The 19,522-nt window shown below is 41.3% G+C and overlaps 1 protein-coding gene across 1 annotated transcript in view; it reads left to right on the top strand.

Moving 5' to 3' along the window:
* The window catches only part of CNTNAP2 (contactin associated protein 2), a 2,020,907-nt gene that overhangs the window by 1,053,585 nt on the left and 947,800 nt on the right, over positions 1 to 19,522 (top strand). The window contains exon 10 of the mRNA XM_049894552.1: positions 8,107 to 8,256. Coding sequence (XP_049750509.1) covers positions 8,107 to 8,256 — 150 coding nt within the window. The remainder of the gene's footprint in view (positions 1 to 8,106; positions 8,257 to 19,522) is intronic.

Genomic DNA, 19,522 nt, shown 5'->3' with positions numbered 1-19,522 from the left:
TAGCGACCCCATGTGACAGAGTAGAACTGCCCCACAGGGTTTTCCAGGCTGTAATCTGTACAGAAGCGATCACCAAGTTGTTCACCCACAGAGCAGCTGGTAGAGTCGAATCGCCAACCTTTCAATTGGCAGCCAAACACTTAACTGTTGTACCACCAAGACTCCTTTGCATGCTTGTATAGCTATGTATATTCGCCCTTTTCTCTTTTTATTGCATTAATTGATCATCAGTAACTTAGGAGAGCCATCATTAGCACGTCATAGAGCATTTTAACTGCCTGAAGGTGAATTCATATTCTAGGAAATGTTTCTCTCACGACTTATATTGAGTGCGAGACTTGAAACTGTAGTCACTGTAGTTTTATTTGAAGCATTTTCTAGCAGATGTTGCATCTTGGTTTGCTACTACATTTTAAATATGTTCTTTTTTTTTCAATATTCATGAAACAAGTCTTTTCTTCTTGTCTCTAATAAGAGCAACATCTGTTTCTTCTTATTCAATCAAAGAAGCCACCTCAAGAGCCTTACTTTGAAAATAATACCATTAGAAGACAGCCTAAATAAAATATGCTTCAGTAGCATCTTAAATTTGCATACCAAACGAGTTTTGCTAAGAATTATAAGTTAGGGGGATGTTAGAGAAAATATTCTGAACCAACTTCATTATGAAAAAAACTTAAGATCAGGGGCTGGAATAGGGTTTCAAAGATACTAATTCTGGGTCAAAAACTCTTTGCAAAAATATTGTTTTCCTTTTCTAATGTACAGTTGAAAAGTTTCTGTCATTATGAATTGTTGAATAACTGGAGATATTTACCTCAAAGGAATGCCAAGTATCAAATAAAATTGGAACTGTTGCAATAAGACATATGTTTAAAACAAAAATATTTTGGAAATTACGTTCCCCAATTTATATCAGTTTCCTCAAGCCAGTCACCATGAGAAGCCCATGTTTGGAACTGGGTTCAATTTCTGGAAATATTCCATTGACATTTAGAGCCACATCTATTGAATAATAAAGTTGAAAAAACACATGTTGGGAGGAGGAAATGGGTCTGTAGCTGTGAGAGGGAAAGGCCAATTTTTTTGACGGCAATTGTTGGTCTTAATATTATCAATAGATAGGTTCAGATACCCTTCCAGACCCTAAATTCAAGACCACGTGTATTGCACTATGGGTTTCTGTTGGGGAGGGGAGGTGGTATTTGTCCACAGAGAAAACCAGATATATATTTTCACACACACAAAAAAATTAAAGATATATATACATCTTTGACTTTTTTGTGTGTATACAAAAGAAAAATACACCATTCAGCAGCTCTTACATGTGCAGTCCACTGACAATGGCACAGACTTCCCCTCGTGTCACCATTCTCACTGCCTCGACCCCTGTTGTTCCACCACTGTCCACTTAGACTCTCTGCCCCTGGAAGTTCTCCTCTGTGCTTAAGAGGTACTGTTTTCATTTTGATCTCATATAGATACTTCGTTAAAAGAGTGAAATGCTCAAGGTGAACATTCTTTATTAAATGAGCTAAATAGTTATTTAAAGATGACTTCAGGGAATAGCTTTGTTCAAGGCTTAAAATTGTTTCCAGGCAATAGATTCAGGGGTTCCTCCAGTCTCAAAGTGTCCAGTAAGTCTGGTTTCCAATCTGAATTTGAAGCTCTGTGCTGCATTTTTCTCCTTTTGACCAAGGTCCATCTATTGGTTTTGGTATTTTTAATCGCTGCCGAGTCGGTTCTGACTCATAGAAACCCTATGTACAACAGAATGAAATGCTGTCATCTGCTGGTACCTTGATCAAATGAAAAAACAAAAACATTTTTTAACATTGCATCATATGAAATCAAAAAATTCCTAGAATCAAATAAGAATGAAAACACATCATACCAAAACCTTTGGGACACAGTAAAGGCAGTCCTCAGAGGTCAATTTATAGCAATAGATCCACACATCAAAAAAGAAGAAAGGAACAAAATCAAAATATGAGCTACACAGCTTAAAGAAATAGAAATAGAACAGCAAAAGAAGCCCATAGCCCCCCGAAGAAAGGAGATAATAAAGATCGGAGAAGAAACAAATGAAATAGAGGCTAGAAAAACAATAGAATCAACAAAACCAAAAGTTGGTTCTTTAAAAAACCAACAAAACCAAACCCACTGTTGTCAAGTTGGTTCTGACTCATAGCAACCCTATAGGACCGAGTAGAACTGCACCATACAGTTTCCAAGGAGTGCCTGGCAGATTTGAACTGCCGACCTCTTGGTTAGCAGCCATAGCACTTAACCACTACACGACCAGGGTTTCCACAAGTGACATAAACTGCGAGAATGAGAGGGAAGGGGAGTTCTGGGTCAAACAAACAAAAAACCCCACCACAGCCAAGTTCAATTCCATAATCTACCACATAAATAAAAAGAAAGGAAAGAATCACATGATCACCTCAATCAGTGCAGAAAAGGCATTCAACAAAGTCCAACACCCATTTCTGATAAAAACTCTCAAAAAAATAGGTATAGAGGGAAAATTTCTCAACATAATAAAGGGCAGCTATGCAAAACCAGTTGCCAACATCATTCGTAATGGAGAGATGCTGAAAACATTCCACTTGAGAACAAGAAAAAGACAAGGATACCCTTTACCACCACTCCTATTTAACATTGTGTTGGAAGTCCTAGCTAGAGCAATAAGACAAGAAACAGAAATAAAAGGCATTTGAATTGGTAATGAAGTAGTTAAACTCTCACTATTTGCAGATGATATGATACTTTACATAGAACACCCAAAAGACTCTTCGAAAAACTACTGAAACTAATAGAAAAATTCAGCAGAGTAGCATGATATGAGATAAACATACAAAAATCATTTGGATTCCTATACACCAATAATGATGAAAAGGAAATCAGGGAAACAATACCATTTATAATAGCCCCTAAAAAAATGAAATACTTGGGAATAAATCTAACCAGGGATGTAAAACCAGGGATGTAAAAGACTTATACAAAGAAAACTACAAAACACTACTACAAGAAACGAAAAGAGATCTACGTAAATGGAAAAATACACCAAGCTGATGGATAGGTGTAAACCCTGATGGCTTAGTGGTTAAGAACTATAGCTGCTAACCAAAAGATCAGCAGTTCGAATCCACCAGGTGCTCCTTAGAAATTATATGGGGCAGTTCTACTCTGTCTTATAGGGTCGCTATGAGTCAGGATCAACTCGACAGCAATGGGTTTGTTTTTTTTTTTTTCGGTTTTCATGGATAGGTAGACTCAACATTGTGAAAATGACAATTCTACCCAAAGTGATTTACAAATACAATGCAATCCACATCCAAATACCAAAAACATTCTTTAAAGAGATGGAACAACTTATAGTTAACTTTATATGGAAAGGGAAGAAGCCTCAGATAAGTAAAATACTATTGAAGAAGAAGAATACAGTAGGAGGACTCACACTACCTGACCTGAGAACCTACTATACAGCTATGGTAGTCAACAGCCTGGTACTGGTACAACGACAGATACATTGACCAATGGAACAGAATTGAGAACCCAGATGTTAGTCCAGCCACCTATGGTCACCTGATCTTTGACAAGGGCCCAAAGCCCATCAAATGGGGAAAGACAGTCTGTAACAAATGCTGCTGGCAAAACTGGATGTCCATCTGCAAAAAAATGCCACACAACCCAAACCTCACACTATATACAAAAACTAACTCAAAATGGATCAAAGATCTAAATATAAAGCCAAAAACCATGAAGTTCATAGAAGAAAAAATAAGATCAACACTAGAGGCCCTAATACATGGCATTAAAAAAAAAAAAATACATGGCATTAACAGGATATAAACCACAACCAACAACATAAAAGCTCCAGAGGATAATCTAGATAACTGGGATCTTCTAAAACTTAAACTCTTATGTTCATCAAAAGACCTCACCCAAAGAGTAAAAAGAGAACCTACAGACTGGGGGGGAAAAAAATTGGCTATTACAAACCACACAAAGGTCTAATCTCTAAAATCTATAAGAAAATCCTACACTTCTACAACAAAAAGACAAATAGTCTAATTAAAAAATGGGTAAAGGAAATGAACAGACACTTCACCAAAGACATTCAAGCAGCCAGCAGACACATGAGGTCACTCCTTCACTCCTGAGGTTCGCCCTTCAGCGGAAGACTGAACAGGACCATGGAACAAAGCAAGACTGAAGGGGCACACCAGCCCTGGGGCAGGGACTGGAAGACAGGAGGGAATAGGAAAGCTGGTAACAAAGAACCCAAGGTTGAGAGGGGAGAGTGTTGACATATCATGGGGTTGTTAACCAATGTCATAGAACAATGTGTATACTGAGTGTTTGATGAGAAACTAGTTTGTTCTGTAAACTTTCATCTAAAGTACAAAAAAAAAGAAATTACATACCAAAGGCAAAAAAAAAAAAAAATTCATCAGAGTTAATGCTTACAAAATTAAAGAGCTACAACCCAAGTTGATGTTTAGAGAGCTAGCTCACTCGATGAATCAAACACAATACGTGTGAGGCACTGTTCTAAGAAATTTACGTCTAATCCTCTCAGCAGCCCTAGGAGGTAGGTTCTTTCATTATCCCCATCTTATAGGCAGAGAAGTTGATGGCCCAGCTATTTAAGGAGGAAAGAAATAGGGCTGTCTCCAGTCTGCCTTGTGAGCCCGTGCTCTTGTCTCCTACCCTCTGAGATTATGTTCCGTCTAAGTGCGGACCTTCAAGGCAGACACCCCGGGTTTTGATTCTGTCTCCATCTCTCATGGGACATGTCACCTGTGTGCCTGAATATATTGTGACCCAAAAATACAAGGCACTCCCCCATTTTCCCGAGGAGAAAATAAAGAATATAATTTTGGCTAATTTGCATATGTAAACTCTCAGGCTATAGGTGGCGATGTCTATTTCATTCATTTTGTTACTTATGTGCTTTTTAAAATTTATATTGTAGATATATGTGTAATTAATGTCACTGAGTTATACATTTAAAAATGGTTAAAATAGCACTATACATATATATAGAGAGAGAGAGAGAGAGAGAGAGAGAGAGAGCGAGCCCTGGTGGCGCAATGGTTAAAGCACTCAACTGCTAACCGAAAGATCATTTGTTCGAATCCAACAGTCGCTCTGTGGGAGACAGATGTGGCAGTCTGCTTCTTTAAGATTACAGCCTTGTAAACCCTATGGGGTATTTCTACTCTGTCCTATACGGTCGCTATGAGTCAGAATCGATTCAATGCATGCAACAACAATACCAGATGTATATATATATATATACACATATATATATATAAAACAGACAAACAAAACCCAAGAAACCTGTCATCCAGTCAATTCTGACTCACAGTGATCCTATAGGACAGAGTAGACCTGCCCCACAAGGTTTCCAAGGAGCTGCTAGTGTATTCAAACTGCTGACCTTTTGGTTAGCAGCCAAAGCTCTTAACCACTGTGCCACCAGGGCTCATATATATATGTATATAAATATATGTATGTATATATATATATATATATAGTCATTTTAACCATTTTTAAGTGTACAACTCAGTGACAGTAATTATACTCACCATGTTGTACAGCCATCCCCACTATCCATCCTCAAAAGTTTTCTTCACTAGGAACAGAAACTCAGTAAGCTTTCAGCAATAACTCCCATTCCCTTCTCCCCCGCGCTCCTGGTAACTAGTAATACAATATTGTCTTTGTGCATTTGCCTATTCTAGGTATTCCTGTAAGTGGGGTCATAATTAAATACATAAAATACTTTAGAAAGTTTGTTTTCCACTCTCACTGTCCGGGACCGATGTCCTGTGATTCTCCACGTACCCCTTTCACATCTTGCCTCTCCGGAGGCCACCTGCCTGTCCTTCCAGGACAGATCGTCCTCAGCAGCACCGGCTCTGCCCACGACACCATGTTCACTTGTTTGTTTGATTTCTGTAAGACTTCAGGCTCTGCCACCAATACATGTGAGTTCCAATTCCTGGTTCTGCCACTTACCAGTGACAGGAGGCTTGACCTTTAGTAGATTCCTGTCCTGGACCCATACCTTGGGGATAGTTTTTCTGTTGAAATTTGATGTGAGGTTCAAACACAGCCACACACGTGGCAGAGCAGCGAGCACACAGAGTTATAACAGTGTGTGTGTGCACACTCACGTGTACACAGATCATGGTGTTGGGTGCTTCCCCAGAGACAGCCCTAGACTGTGAATTTCTAACGTAGATGCAATTGGGTCATTCCTGCTGCATTTAAGGAAGAATGTCATTATATTTGGGGCCATTCCTATCACAGAGGGCAGAGCCCTACCTCCTGATGGGTGACATTAGATTTTCAAAACATTAATTGGAATTAAAATGGGTGAAAATCACAGTCTGAGCTCAGAGGTGCATCAGTTACTATTGATGAGTCTGCCTTTCTCTGGGGTCTGACTTTTCTAATAACTAAGTTGCTTGGAAAAAATTAAATAGCCTCTTCATATAAATCGGATTGGAATAATAGACTTTTGCCATGAACAAATCAGTTGGTAACGTTCTATTTATAAATTCGCTATGTGATGAACAAATCTTCACAGGGGTTTTCAGGAAGGCTTTCCGGTCTACCGTCTAAACCAGAAGCCCCATCTGCTGAGGGCATCTTACGTGGACCTCCTCTGGGAGTGGGGTTATTCAGGATTAGATTTGGAATTGAACATTTGTAACGATGAAGTCCTAGGGATCCAATTCTCAAACCGCATTTCACGGCCGGGCTTATCACACTGAAAAGGCAACAACGAAAACCTAAATCAAAACCATGCGCTCAACTGTTGCTGTGGTCGTTAGCTTCCATCAAGTCGGCCCTGACTCATGGTGACCTGATGCATAATGGAATCCAATTAGGGATTTCATGGGCAGATTTTTGGAGTAGATTGCCACATTTTTCTTCCTAGTCCGTCTTAGTCTAGCAGCTCCGTTGAAAACTTGTTCAGCATCATAGCAACACTCAAGCCTCCGCTGACCATGGAGTAGGGGCTGTGCATCAGGGGCATCAGCTGGGAATCGAAACCAGGCCTCCCATGTTGAAGGCGAGAATTCTACCTCTGAGCAATCCAATTATTCTTTGTAAAGTAAGAGCTTAAACTGAACACAAACTTCAGACTCTCATCTGTTTCATGAGAGGTCAACAGGATTTCTGTTCCCACAGATCTCTGTATTAGAAAATAATGAAGCCCAATTGTTGGGGTGCAAAGCCTTGGTTTAGCTTGTTGGGATTTGTTTGCTTAAATGTGACCTACTCCATTATAAAGGCACCTGATTTCTAAATGAGCAGATGACCCTGCTGTTGATTTCCATGCTTATCAGAGGTTAATTAGCACCTGTAACTGCCCATACCCACACAGTTCATTTTCAGTTCTTAATTTCTGTAAGCTATGCTTGCCAGGGAGTCCCTGGGCAATGGTTAAGTGCTCAGCTACTAACTGAAACGTTGGAGGTTCAAGTCTACCCAGATGTGACTCAGAAGAAAGGCCTAGTGACCTACTGCCAAGAAATCAGCCACTGAAAACCCTATGGAGCACAGTTCTACTCTGACACACATGGGTCGCCATGAGTAGGAGCTGACTTGGCAGCACCTGGTTTTCATGCTTGCTAAATCTAGTTATTGAGAGAAAATTACCAGGGCAAAAATTAAGAAAAAGACAAAGTTGAAACTCAAGAGAAATCTAAGACAAAAGCCATGAATCCATTTTCTTATTTGAGAGTGGGTCTTGCAAAGGTAACCAGAATGTCAGTTATTTAATTAAATAGCTATTATTTAAAATAATTCATCGTCACCTCTCAAACGGCGTGAATCCACCCACTCTCTTTCCCAGGTACTCGGCGCCATATTGAAACTCTTTCTCCACTTCGCCTTGTTCAGTCGGGTGGCGTTAAAGGAAGGTGGGATGTCAGTGCTAGTCCTAAACAGCGCTGAATTAATGTTCCTAGATGAAAACATATCATTTTTACTTGTGAAATGCTGACTTTGTTGGTATAAAAAACTGACTTAGCTGAACCATTTTGAGAAAAAGCACCAATTTTTATGTTGTCTTCTCAGGTTCTGGGTTGAACAATGGGCAATGGCATGAAGTCCGCTTCCTGGCCAAGGAGAACTTCGCCGTCCTCACCATTGACAGCGACGAGGCGTCTGCGGTCCGGACCAACAGCCCTCTGCAGGTTAAAACTGGCGAGAAGTACTTTTTTGGAGGTAAGAACGCCACTTTCCATTGGTTAACTAATACACCGGCAACAGTGGAGTCTCAATGACGTTTGTTAAGTCGAGAAACCGGTTGGCCACAGGTATCTCGGTGATCGCAGAGATCTTTACAAATGGAAGACTCTAACAACAAATTGTACTACGTGTGAAAGTGTTGCAGCAAGAACCGGGCATGTTTTTTCAATTTGAGAAAGGAATTCTGCCAGAAAATGATATTTTGTCCTATTTAACCATTTTATTAAAGTGCCAGACGTGTTCTTTAGATCGATATATCTTCTATTACATTGTCTTCCTCATCCTAAATCACACAATGTAAGACCTAAACAAATACATCCCATCTCTAAAAAGACCTTGGTTTAAGCTTTAAAAATTATATATGCACGTTTACTTGCCTCTGAGTATATTTCTATTAATTTTCAAGAATCTATTTTTGCAAATATATATTTGAATATCACTACGGAAAACCTGGTGGTGTGGTGGTTAAGTGCTACAGCCACTAAGCAAAAGGTCGGCAATTCTAATCCACCAGGCGCTCCTTGGGAGCTCTATGGGACAATCCTACTCTGTCCTGTGGGGTTGCTGTGAGTTGGAATCAACTCGACAGCAACGGGTTTTTTTTTTGGTTTATGGATCTTTTTTCTAGTTATCAGGAGGTGAGCCTGTATGAGAGTCAGCATTGTGTGTGCTCTCGCATATACAGATATGTTCTCTGGGTGTATCCCCAAGTGTCAGAAGAATTCCTGGAAGGAAGTAGTTGATAAATATTTGTGAATGAATGAGTAAATTCTGTAAAACAGGCAAGGCCAGCAACACATTTCCAGCTGTGGAGAAGAAGAAACAAGCTCCAGGAGGCCTCCTGACACGCCCCTGATTTTGGAGCCAGCCCTTGAGTTCAGGGCATCCATTCCACCCCACCCCCCACCCACCCTCCATCACAATATGATGATGAATGGCATCTCACACACAAAACCTCTGAACTTGACCTCTGCTTCTTGGCTCTCTCATGGTGGGGAAGACAAGACTGCATGATATTAAAAGGTACTGAATAAATATTTGATAAGTGGCTGGAACTTAGACAAGACATCTGTGAGCAAATAAACTGGGATCTACTAATGTGAGAAAAGCAACCAAATAGACAGCTGGTATTCCTCCAAAAAAATGTTTACCTTGATGTGCCTTTGGCTGGCAGTTTTCATTGTTGTCATAGAGAACAGATCACAATATTTGCTGGGAAGTAGTTGGTGACCCCTTCCCATTCAGATGACAGAGATATCTCTGGCCATGGATTTGCTTTATGAAAGCCCCAGGCCAGTGCTGATCTACAGCCTTGTAGACGGGAGAGCAAAGAGCTATGAATCACGAAGGTTTTTATGGCATACTGTATTTGCTACTGGAGCGCTGGTGGCACAGTGGTTAAGAGCTCAGCTGCTAGCCGAAAGGTTTGCAGTTCCTTGGAAACACTGTGGGGCAGTTCTACTCTGTCCTGTAGGGTCACTATGAGTTAGAATCATCTCGACAACAGGTTTTTTTTGTTTTGTTTGCTATTACATTACAAATTTAGGTTCTCAAATCCAGCAGTTGGAGGGCTTAGGAGTCCCTGGGTGGTGCAAACGGTTAAGCACTCACCTGCTATAGGAAAGGTTGGTAGTTCAAGTCCACCCAGAGGTGCCTCAAAAGAAAGGCCTGGAAATCTACTTCTGAAAAAATCACCCATTGAAAACCGTATGGAGCACGGTCGTACTCAGGCACACATGGGTCCATCGGGAGTCAGGATAACTCCGCGGCAGCTGGCTGATTTATTTATTGAATACAAGAGAGGGATAAGTCCTGGGGGAGATCGAGGTCTCTGACGACGCCTGCATTCAATACTGAGCGATTGATCCCTGGGGTCTGATTATCATTTTGCCCTCAAAATTACTTAATAAGGTGACATCTGATATTAGTGTTCACTCCTGGAGCAATTTCTGAAAATCTGTGTGTGGCTGTCTAACCTAAGGATGCTGAGTTTGGGGAGTTCATTTAAGTGGATTAATTTATTTTCTCGGTTTTTGATTATCCATCATCCTTACCGAAAAATTTTTATTACAAATATTTTAGAGTAGTAAAATCATGTCATTTTAAAAAGGCAACAAAAGACTCTCTGATCAGATATTTACATCTCTCTGCCATCCCCACTTATATCTGTCTTCTCCGAAGAAAGCTCAATTCAATAAATTTCTTGCATTTAAGAGAGAAAAATGATTTGCCCATTCCTCAAAACAACCAGAGTCTACTGTAACAGACGTTGGTTGTTAGCTAAGTGCTTTCTTTTCCTTTTTGTCCATGTGGTAAATGATTGCACATTTCTTAGTTTCCATATGGTGGCGTTGCAAGAAACAGGGAGAATGATCATGATTGCTTAGACTGGAGAACAGGAAATGATAGTTAAGGGGTCAGAAAGAGTGTCTTTGGGCTTAGGATGCTGTCCAAGACTGAGCGGGAAGTGAGGCTGACCAGTGGCCCACAAGACTGTAACGTTCCTGAGGGCAAGAATTGTCCTGACTCTGGCCTTCCCAGTGACCAAGATATCACAGTATCTCCATACAGAAGGTTCTCGTTACATATTTGTATCATGACTAGCTGGGGTAATTATCCATAGGGTAGGAGCCATTCTGTTGTTGTTGTTGTTGTTAGGTGCCAACCAGTTGGTTCCAACTCATAGCAACCCCACCTACAACAGAATGAAACACTGCCCAGACCTGCACCATCCTCATTATCGTTGTTATGCTTGAGCCCATTGTTGCAGCCACTGTTTCAATCCATCTTTTGAGGGTCTTCTTCTTTTTGGCTGACCCTGTACTTTACCAAGCATGATGTCATTCTCCAGGGACTGGTCCGTCCTGATAACATGTCCAAAGTATGTAAGATGTAGTCTCACCATCCTTGCTTCTAAGGAGCTTTCTGGCTGTACCTTTTCCTGAGACAAAAAACCTGTGTACTTTTAAGCCAGCTTTTAGCATTTCCAAATCTGCAAGCTCATGGAAATCTGTCAGTGGAAAAAAATATACACACACACACACATATATCCATGTTGATCATTGTTATGGACTGAATTGTGTCCCCCCAAAATATATGTCAACATGACTAGGGCATTATTCCCAGTATTGTGTGACTGTCCCTCATTTTGTCATCTGATGTGATTATCCTATGTGTTGTAAACCCTACTGTATGGTGTTAACCAAAAGATTGGTAGTTTGAATCCACCAGGAGCTCCACAGAAACTCTATGAGGCAGTTCTACCCTGTCCTACCCAGAAAGGGTGGCTATAAGTCGGAATCGACTTGACAGCAATAGGTTTTCAGTGGGGTTATGGTGTTAATGAGACAGGATTAGAGTCAGTTATGTTAATGAGGCAGGACTCAATCTACAAGATTAGGTTGTGTCTTAAGGCAATCTCTTTTGAGATATAAAAGAGAGAAGTGAGCAGAGAGACAGGGGGACTTCACACCACCAAGAAACAAGATCCAGAAGAATAGTACATCCTTTGGAGCCAGTGTCCCTGCGTTGAGAAGCTCCTCAACCACAGGAAGATGGATGACAAGGACCTTCCCCCAGAACCAACAGAGAGAGAAAGCCTTCCCCTGGAACCGACACCCTGAATTTGGACTTCTAGCCTACTAGACTGTGAGAGAATAAATTTCTCTTTGTTAAAGCCATCCACCTGTGGTATTTCTGTTATAGCAGCACTAGATGACTAAGACAATCATCATGGAACTAGAATTACTTTCCTTGGTCTCAGCCATGCTCTTCCCTGCCCAGGAGGCCCTGCTCAAAGTCTCTGATCACTGATTAGCAGTGGGAACACCCCCCTCCCCATGCCTAGACCTTGCTGAGTGGTCTGAGGGATGATCAGCACTTCATGAGACAGAGAGAAAGGAGAAGTGAGCCCCCTTTTGGAAAACGTCATTCAACTGGTTGCTGTCATGGATATTTTCATCATAAAAAAGCCATTTACAGAATATTCTACATTCTGCACTTTTCCTTGCCCCCCCCTTTTGGTGAACATATACACAACCAAAATGAACCCACTTAGCAATTCTTACATGTGCAGTCCAGTGACAATGGCACAGACCTCCCCTCATGTCACCGTTCTCACTGTCTGTGCCCCTGTTGTTCCACCACTGTCCACTTAAACTCTGCCCCGAAAGACCTCCCCTGTGCTTTAGAGGGATTGCCATCCATTTAATCTCAAATAGACAACTCATTAGAAGGATGCAATACAAATGGCAGACATCATTTATTTATCAAGCTAAACCACTGATTAGTTTAAAGATGACTTCATGGGAATAGCTTCAGTTCAAGTTTTAAAAGTTGTTTTCAGGAAATATATTTGGGGGTTCCTCCATTCGCAATGTGTCCAATAAGTCTGGTTTCCAATAAGAATCTTAAGTTCTTTTCCACAATTTCACTCCTTTTTATCAAGATCCATCTATTGGCCCATGAACAGATGCATACATAAAGAAATTATGAGACATACACACGATGGAATACTACGCAATGACAAAGAACTGTGATGAATCCATGAAACATCTCACAACATGGATGAATCTGGAGGGCATTACACTGAATGAAATAAGTCAATCACAAAAGGACAAATATTGTATGAGGGCACTATTATAAAAATCCAAGAAAAGGTTTACACACAGAAAAAAAATCAATCTTTGATGGTTATGAGTGCGAGGAGGGTTGGGGAGAGGAGAAATCACTAACAAGATAGTAGACCAGTGTTAACTTTGGTGAAGGGAAAGACAGCATGCAATACATGGGAAGCCAGCACAACTTGACCAAGGAAAAATCACAGAAGCATCATAGACGCATCCAAACACCTTGAGGGACCGAGATACTGGGGCTGAGGGCCGAGGGCTGAGACCATGGTCTCAGGAGATAACTAGGTCAATTGGCATAACAGTTCATAAACAAAATGTTCTACGTCCTTCTTTGGTGAGTAGTGTTTGGGGTCTGAAGAACTTTTGAGTGGCCATCTAGGGTACATCTGTTGGTCCCATCACATCCGGAGCAAAGGAGAATGAAGAAAACCAAAGACACAAGGAAAATACGTGGACTAATGGACCACACAAACCACAGCCTACACCAGCCTGAGCCAGAAGAACTAGATGGTGTCCAGCTGCCACCACCTACTGCTCTGACAGGGATCAAAGTAGAGGGTCCTGGACAGAGCGAGAGAAAAATGTAAGAACAAAATTCAAATTCACAGACACACATACACAAAAAGACCAGACTTGCTGGTCTGACAGAGGCTAGAGGAACCCCCAAGACTATGGCCCCCAAATACTCTGATAACTCAGAATGAAGCCACTCTGAAGTCTACCTTTCAGACAAAGATTGACAGGCCAGTGAAACAAACAATAACACATGTGAGGAACGTGCTTCTTAGTTCAATCAAGCATATGAGACTAAATGGGCAACACCTGCCCAAAAGCAAAGAGGCGAAGGCAGGAAGGGATAGGAAAACTAGACAAATAGGCATGGAGAACCTAGGGTGGAAAGGGAGGGGAAAGAGCGCTAACACAATGTGAGGACTGGAACCAATGTCACAAAACAATCTGTGTGTAGACTTTTGAATGAGTAACTAATTCATGCTGTAAACTTTCACCTAAAGCGCACACACACCAAGATCCATCTATTGGGTTCCTGACCAAAACATCAGTAATTTGCCCTCTACATTCAAAATTTTCAAAAAACGTTGTACTCAGCATAGAACAGGCATAACAGACATAGTCTGAGCAGGGTAGGGAAAATACAGCTACTGTTTCCCTTGGTCTTGACTCCCTTCCATTAATGCCAGGAATATCCTCTGAGAGTCCCTGGTTATGCAAAGACTTAAGGGCTTGACTGCTAGGAGGTTCAAGTACACCCAGAGACACCTCAGAAGAAAGGCCTGGCTATCTACTTCCAAAAAAACAACCACGAAAACCTTGTGGAGCACAGTTCTACTCTGATAAACATGGGGTTGCCATGAGTCAGAGCTGACTAGATGGCAACTAGTTTTTGTTTTGTTTTTAAAGTCAGGTTTGTAACAACCTGCTAACCAAAAGGTCCAATAAAGTTTACATGACAAGCAAGCATGTCATGTGCTAGAACTCTCCTCCCACTGAGGTGTCTGATCCTCTTTATCTCACAAGAGAATGGAGCGGTGGCCCCGGTGCTCCAGGCTGGCCTAACAGTCTGACGGACAGGAGGCGCCTACGAGGCTCAGGAATGTTAACCACACATTACACGCGACCTGAAATACATCATGTTATTTATTTCTAAGTCCTCTGATTTCACTTCCCTAAAATCTTTTTGAGATGTTGATGTTTTCCAGCTATGGAGACTGCCCTCCCACCCTCGAGCCATATGCGCAGGCATGTGCAGAACTGACCGATGCCTCTTCCCTCCTTGTTATCTTTTCAGCAAAGCAGGTCTTCGCGGACAGAGGAAATAAATAGTGCACTTAAAAGACAGTTTATTGTTTAACATTAAAGAGGTAATTTGAGAGGTTTTTTTTTTTTAATAAACAAATGATAAACTCAGAAAATGTGCCTTTCCAATGGAAAATACTGGCTTAAAACAGAAAAATAAATTTTAGAAAGATTTAACTACATCCTTACAAGGGAAAACTAGAGGTGTTTAGGAAGGAAAACTAAGGTCTTCTAAAGTGCATCTTTAAGCTTTAAGTTGATGTCAAGGGTAAGAACATACCTTCCTCCAAATTATACTTGGTGCCACACACATTAAGAGACAGATAAATGGCTGAATGGCCACACATCAGATGTGGCATGTGTGCACTAGGATTGCTTTAATGACAGGATGGCAATAAAAAAGTTTGAAATACAGGCATTCCAGCCTTCAGGATAAAATAATATAAATTATCTCCAGTAGAATGGCAAAGATGTTACTTTAAGGACTAAGGTGCACCGACCCAACCTATGGTATTTTCAGTTGCCTCATATGCATGCAAAAGCTGGGCAATGAATAAGGAAGACTGAAGAAGAATTGACGCCTTTGAATTATGGTGTTGGCAAAGAATACTGAATACACCATGGACTGCCGGAAGAAAGAAAAGGTACAGCCAGAAAGCTCCTTAGAAGCAAGGATGGTGAGACTACATCTTACATACTGTCTCCTGTAGCTTTATTTGGCCCTTTATCCATAGGCCATCTTGAGGCACTAGGGTGTCCCAGAACACGTTTTTATGAAACTGATCTGGGAAATAGGGAGAAGGGCAGAGAGGAGGAGAAAGAGTCAACCACAGCAACACAGAGATGGGGAGTCCTTGTCTGATGCAACAGAGCCCCCACCAGAAAGCAGAGCGAGCAGCATGGGTGACAAGGGACAGGGCTAACTGGGGAAAGGCCAACCGTGATCAGGCTGCACGTAGTGCATCATTACCTCGTATGAAGGATGTAGCTGGTGTTTGTTGTTGTTGCTGCTGTTGTCGTTGTTGCTGTTGTTGTTCTTAGGTGCCATCGAGTCTGCTCTGACGCATGGCCACCTAATGTGTAACAGAATGAAATGTTACCCAGTCCTGCGCCATCTTCATGATTGTTGGTATGTTTGAGCCCATTGTTGTGGCTATTGTGTCAATCCACCTCATGGAGCATTTCCCTCATTTTTGCTGACCCTCTACTTTACAAAATATAACATCCTTTTCTAGCGATTGATCTTTCCTGAAGGGTGTAGAAAACCAAAAAAAAAAAAACATATTGTCCAGTCCCCTACGTGTCTGTCAGTTTCTCGTACTGTGGGGGCTTGTGTGTTGCTGTGATGCTGGAAGCTATGCCACCGGTATTCAGATACCAGCAGGGTCACCCATGGAGGACAGGTTTCAGCGGAGCTTCCAGACTAAGACAGACTAGGAAGAAGGACCCAGCAGTCTACTTCTGAAAATCATTAGCCAGTGAAAACCTTATGAATAGCAGGGGAACATTGCCTGATATACTGCTAGAAGATGAGCCCCCCAGGTTGGAAGGCACTAAAAATATGACTGGGGAAGAGCTGCCTCCTCAAAGTAGAGTTGACCTTAATGACGTGGATGGAGTAAAGCTTTAGGGACCTTCATTTGCTGATGTGGAATGACTCAAAATGAGAAGAAACAGCTGCAAACATCTATTAATAATCAGAAACTGGAATGTATGAAGTATGAATCTAGGAAAATTGGAAATCATCAAAATGAAAAGGAACACATAAACATCGATATCCTAGGCATTAATGAGCTGAAATGGACTGGTATTGGCCATTTTGAATGAGACAATCATGTGGCCTACTATGCTGGGAATGACAACTCGAAGAGGAATGGTGTTGCATTCATCATCAAAAAGAACATTTCAAGATCTATCCTGAAGTACAACGCTGTCAATGATAGGATAATATCCGTACAACTACAAGGAAGACCAGTTAATACGACTAGTATTCAAATTTGTGCACCAACCAGTAGGGCCAAAGATGAAGAAATAGAAGATTTTTATCAGCTGCTGCAGTCTGAAATTGATCTAACATGCAATCAGGATGCATTGATAATTACTAGAGATTGGAATGTGAAAGTTGGAAACAAAGAAGAAGGATCAGTAGTTGGAAAGTATGGCCTTGGTGGTAGAAACAATGCCGGAGATCGAATGATAGAATTTTGCAAGACCAACGACTTCTTCATTGCAAATATCTTCTTTCACCAACATAAACGGCGACTATACACATGGACCTCGCCAGATGGAACACACAGAAATCAAATTGACTACATCTGTGGAAAGAGACAATGAAAAAGCTCAATATCATCAGTCAGAACAAGGCCAGGGGCTGACTGTGGAACAGACCATCAATTGCTCATACGCAAGTTCAAGTTGAAACTGAAGAAAATCAGAGCAAGTCCACGAGAGCCAAAATATGACCTAGAATATATCCCACCTGAGTTTAGAGACCATCTCAAGAATAGATTTGATGCATTGAATGCTGGTGACCGAAGACGAGACGAGTTATGGCATGACATCAAGGACATCATCCACGAAGAAAGCAAGAGGTCACTGAAAAGACAGAAAAGAAAGAAAAGACCAAGGTGGATGTCAGAGGAGACTCTGAAACTTGCTCTTGAGCGTCAAGCAGCTAAAGCAAAAGGAAGAATTGATGAAGTAAAAGAACTGAACAGAAGATTTCAAAGAGCCTCTCGAGAAGACAAAATAAAGTATTATAATGACATGTGCAAAGAGCTGGAGATGGAAAACCAAAAGGGAAGAACACGCTTGGCTTTTCTCAAGCTGAAAGAACTGAAGAAAAAATTGAAGCCTCGAGTTGCAATAGTGAAGGATTCCATGGGGAAAATATTCAATGATGCAGGAAGCATCAAAAGAAGATGGAAGGAGTACGCAGAGTCATTATACCAAAAAGAATTAGTTGATATTCAGTCATTTCAAGAGGTGGCATATGATCAGGAACCGATGGTACTGAAGGAAGAAGTCCAAGCTGCTCTGAAGGTATTGGCGAAAAACAAGGCTCCAGGAATCGATGGAATATCAATTGAGATGTTTCAACAAACAGATGCAGCGCTGGAGGTACTCATTCATCTATGTCAAGAAATATGGAAGACAGCTTCCTGGCCAACTGATTGGAAGAGATCCATATTTATGCCTATTCCCAATAAAGGTGATCCAACCGAAAGTGGAAATTATAGAACAATATCATCAATATTACATGCAAGCAAAATTCTGCTGAAGATCATTCAAAAACGGCTGCAGCAGTATATTGACAGGGAACTGCCAGAAATTCGGGCCGGTTTCAGAAGAGGACGTGGAACCAGGGATATCATTGCTGGTGTCAGATGGATCCTGGCTGAAAGCAGAGAATACCAGAAGGATGTTTACCTGTGTTTTATTGATTATGCAAAAGCATTTGACTGTGTGGATCATAACAAACTATGGATAACACTGCGAGGAATGGGAATTCTGGAACACTTAATTGTGTTCATGAGGAACCTTTACATAGATCAAGAGGCAGTTGTTCGGACAGAACAAGGGGATACTGATTGGTTTTAAGTCAGGAATGGTGTGTGGCAGGGTTGTATTCTTTCATCATACCTATTTAATCTGTATGGTGAAAAAATAATACAAGAAGCTGTACTATATGAAGAAGAACTGGGCATCAGGTTTGGAGGAAAACTCATTAACAACCTGCGTTATGCAGATGACACAACCTTGTTTGCTGAAAGTGAAGAGGACTTGAAGCACTTACTAATGAAGGTCAAAGACCACAGCCTTCAGTATGGATTGTACCTCAACATAAAGAAAACAAAAATCCTCACAACTGGACCGATGAGCAACATCATAATGAACGGAGAGAAGATTGAAGTTGTCAAGGATTTCATTTTACTTGGATCCACAATCAACAGCCACGGAAGCAGCAGTCAAGAAATCAAAAGACCCATTGCATCAGGCAAATCTGCTGCAAAGGACCTCTTCAAAGTGTTGAAGAGCAAAGATGTCAGCTTGAAGACTAAGGTGCACCTGACCCAAGCCATGGTGTTTTCAATTGCATCATATGCATGTGAAAGCTGGACAATGAATAAGGAAGACTGAAGAAGGGTTGATACCTTTGTATTGTGGTGTTGGCGAAGAATACTGAATATACCATGGACTGCCGAAAGAATGAACAAATCTGTCTTGGAAGAAGTGTGGCCAGAGTGCTCCTTAGAAGCAAGGATGGCGAGACTGCGTCTTACATACTTTGGACATGTTGTCAGGAGGGATGAGTCCCTGGAGAAGGACATCATGCTTGGCAGAGTACAGGGTCAGCGGAAAAGAGGAAGACCCTCAACGAAGTGGATTGACACAGTGGCTGCAACAGTGAGCTCAAGCATAACAACGACTGTAAGGATGGCACAGGACCGGGCAGTGTTTTGTTCTGTTGTGCATGGGGCCGCTATGAGTCGGAACTTTACAACAACAACTGTCCAGTCAATTCCGAAGGGCATATAGCCGGAGGGAAATGTTGAGGAAAGATTAAGTTAATGTTTAAGTTAAACCACAGAGGGAAAACATGGGGCTGGAAGGCTGACTAGGAAATAATAACAAGGCAGGCATGAGCGGCGGAGCCCATTAGGTTTTTATCTAATGCTTCACGTTTTTACATTTATTTGTGTTGATTCACAGTAAGGTTAACTCAAAGGCAGTATAGGTGTATGGAATAAGCGCTAAGAACTCACAAAGTACTTTTTATCTAGATAAAATCAAAT

Source organism: Elephas maximus, chromosome 8 (assembly GCF_024166365.1).
Source record: "Elephas maximus indicus isolate mEleMax1 chromosome 8, mEleMax1 primary haplotype, whole genome shotgun sequence".
Lineage (NCBI taxonomy): Eukaryota > Metazoa > Chordata > Mammalia > Proboscidea > Elephantidae > Elephas > Elephas maximus.
Note: the sequence above shows the minus strand (reverse complement) of the source record. Positions and strands in the feature narration are given on the sequence as shown.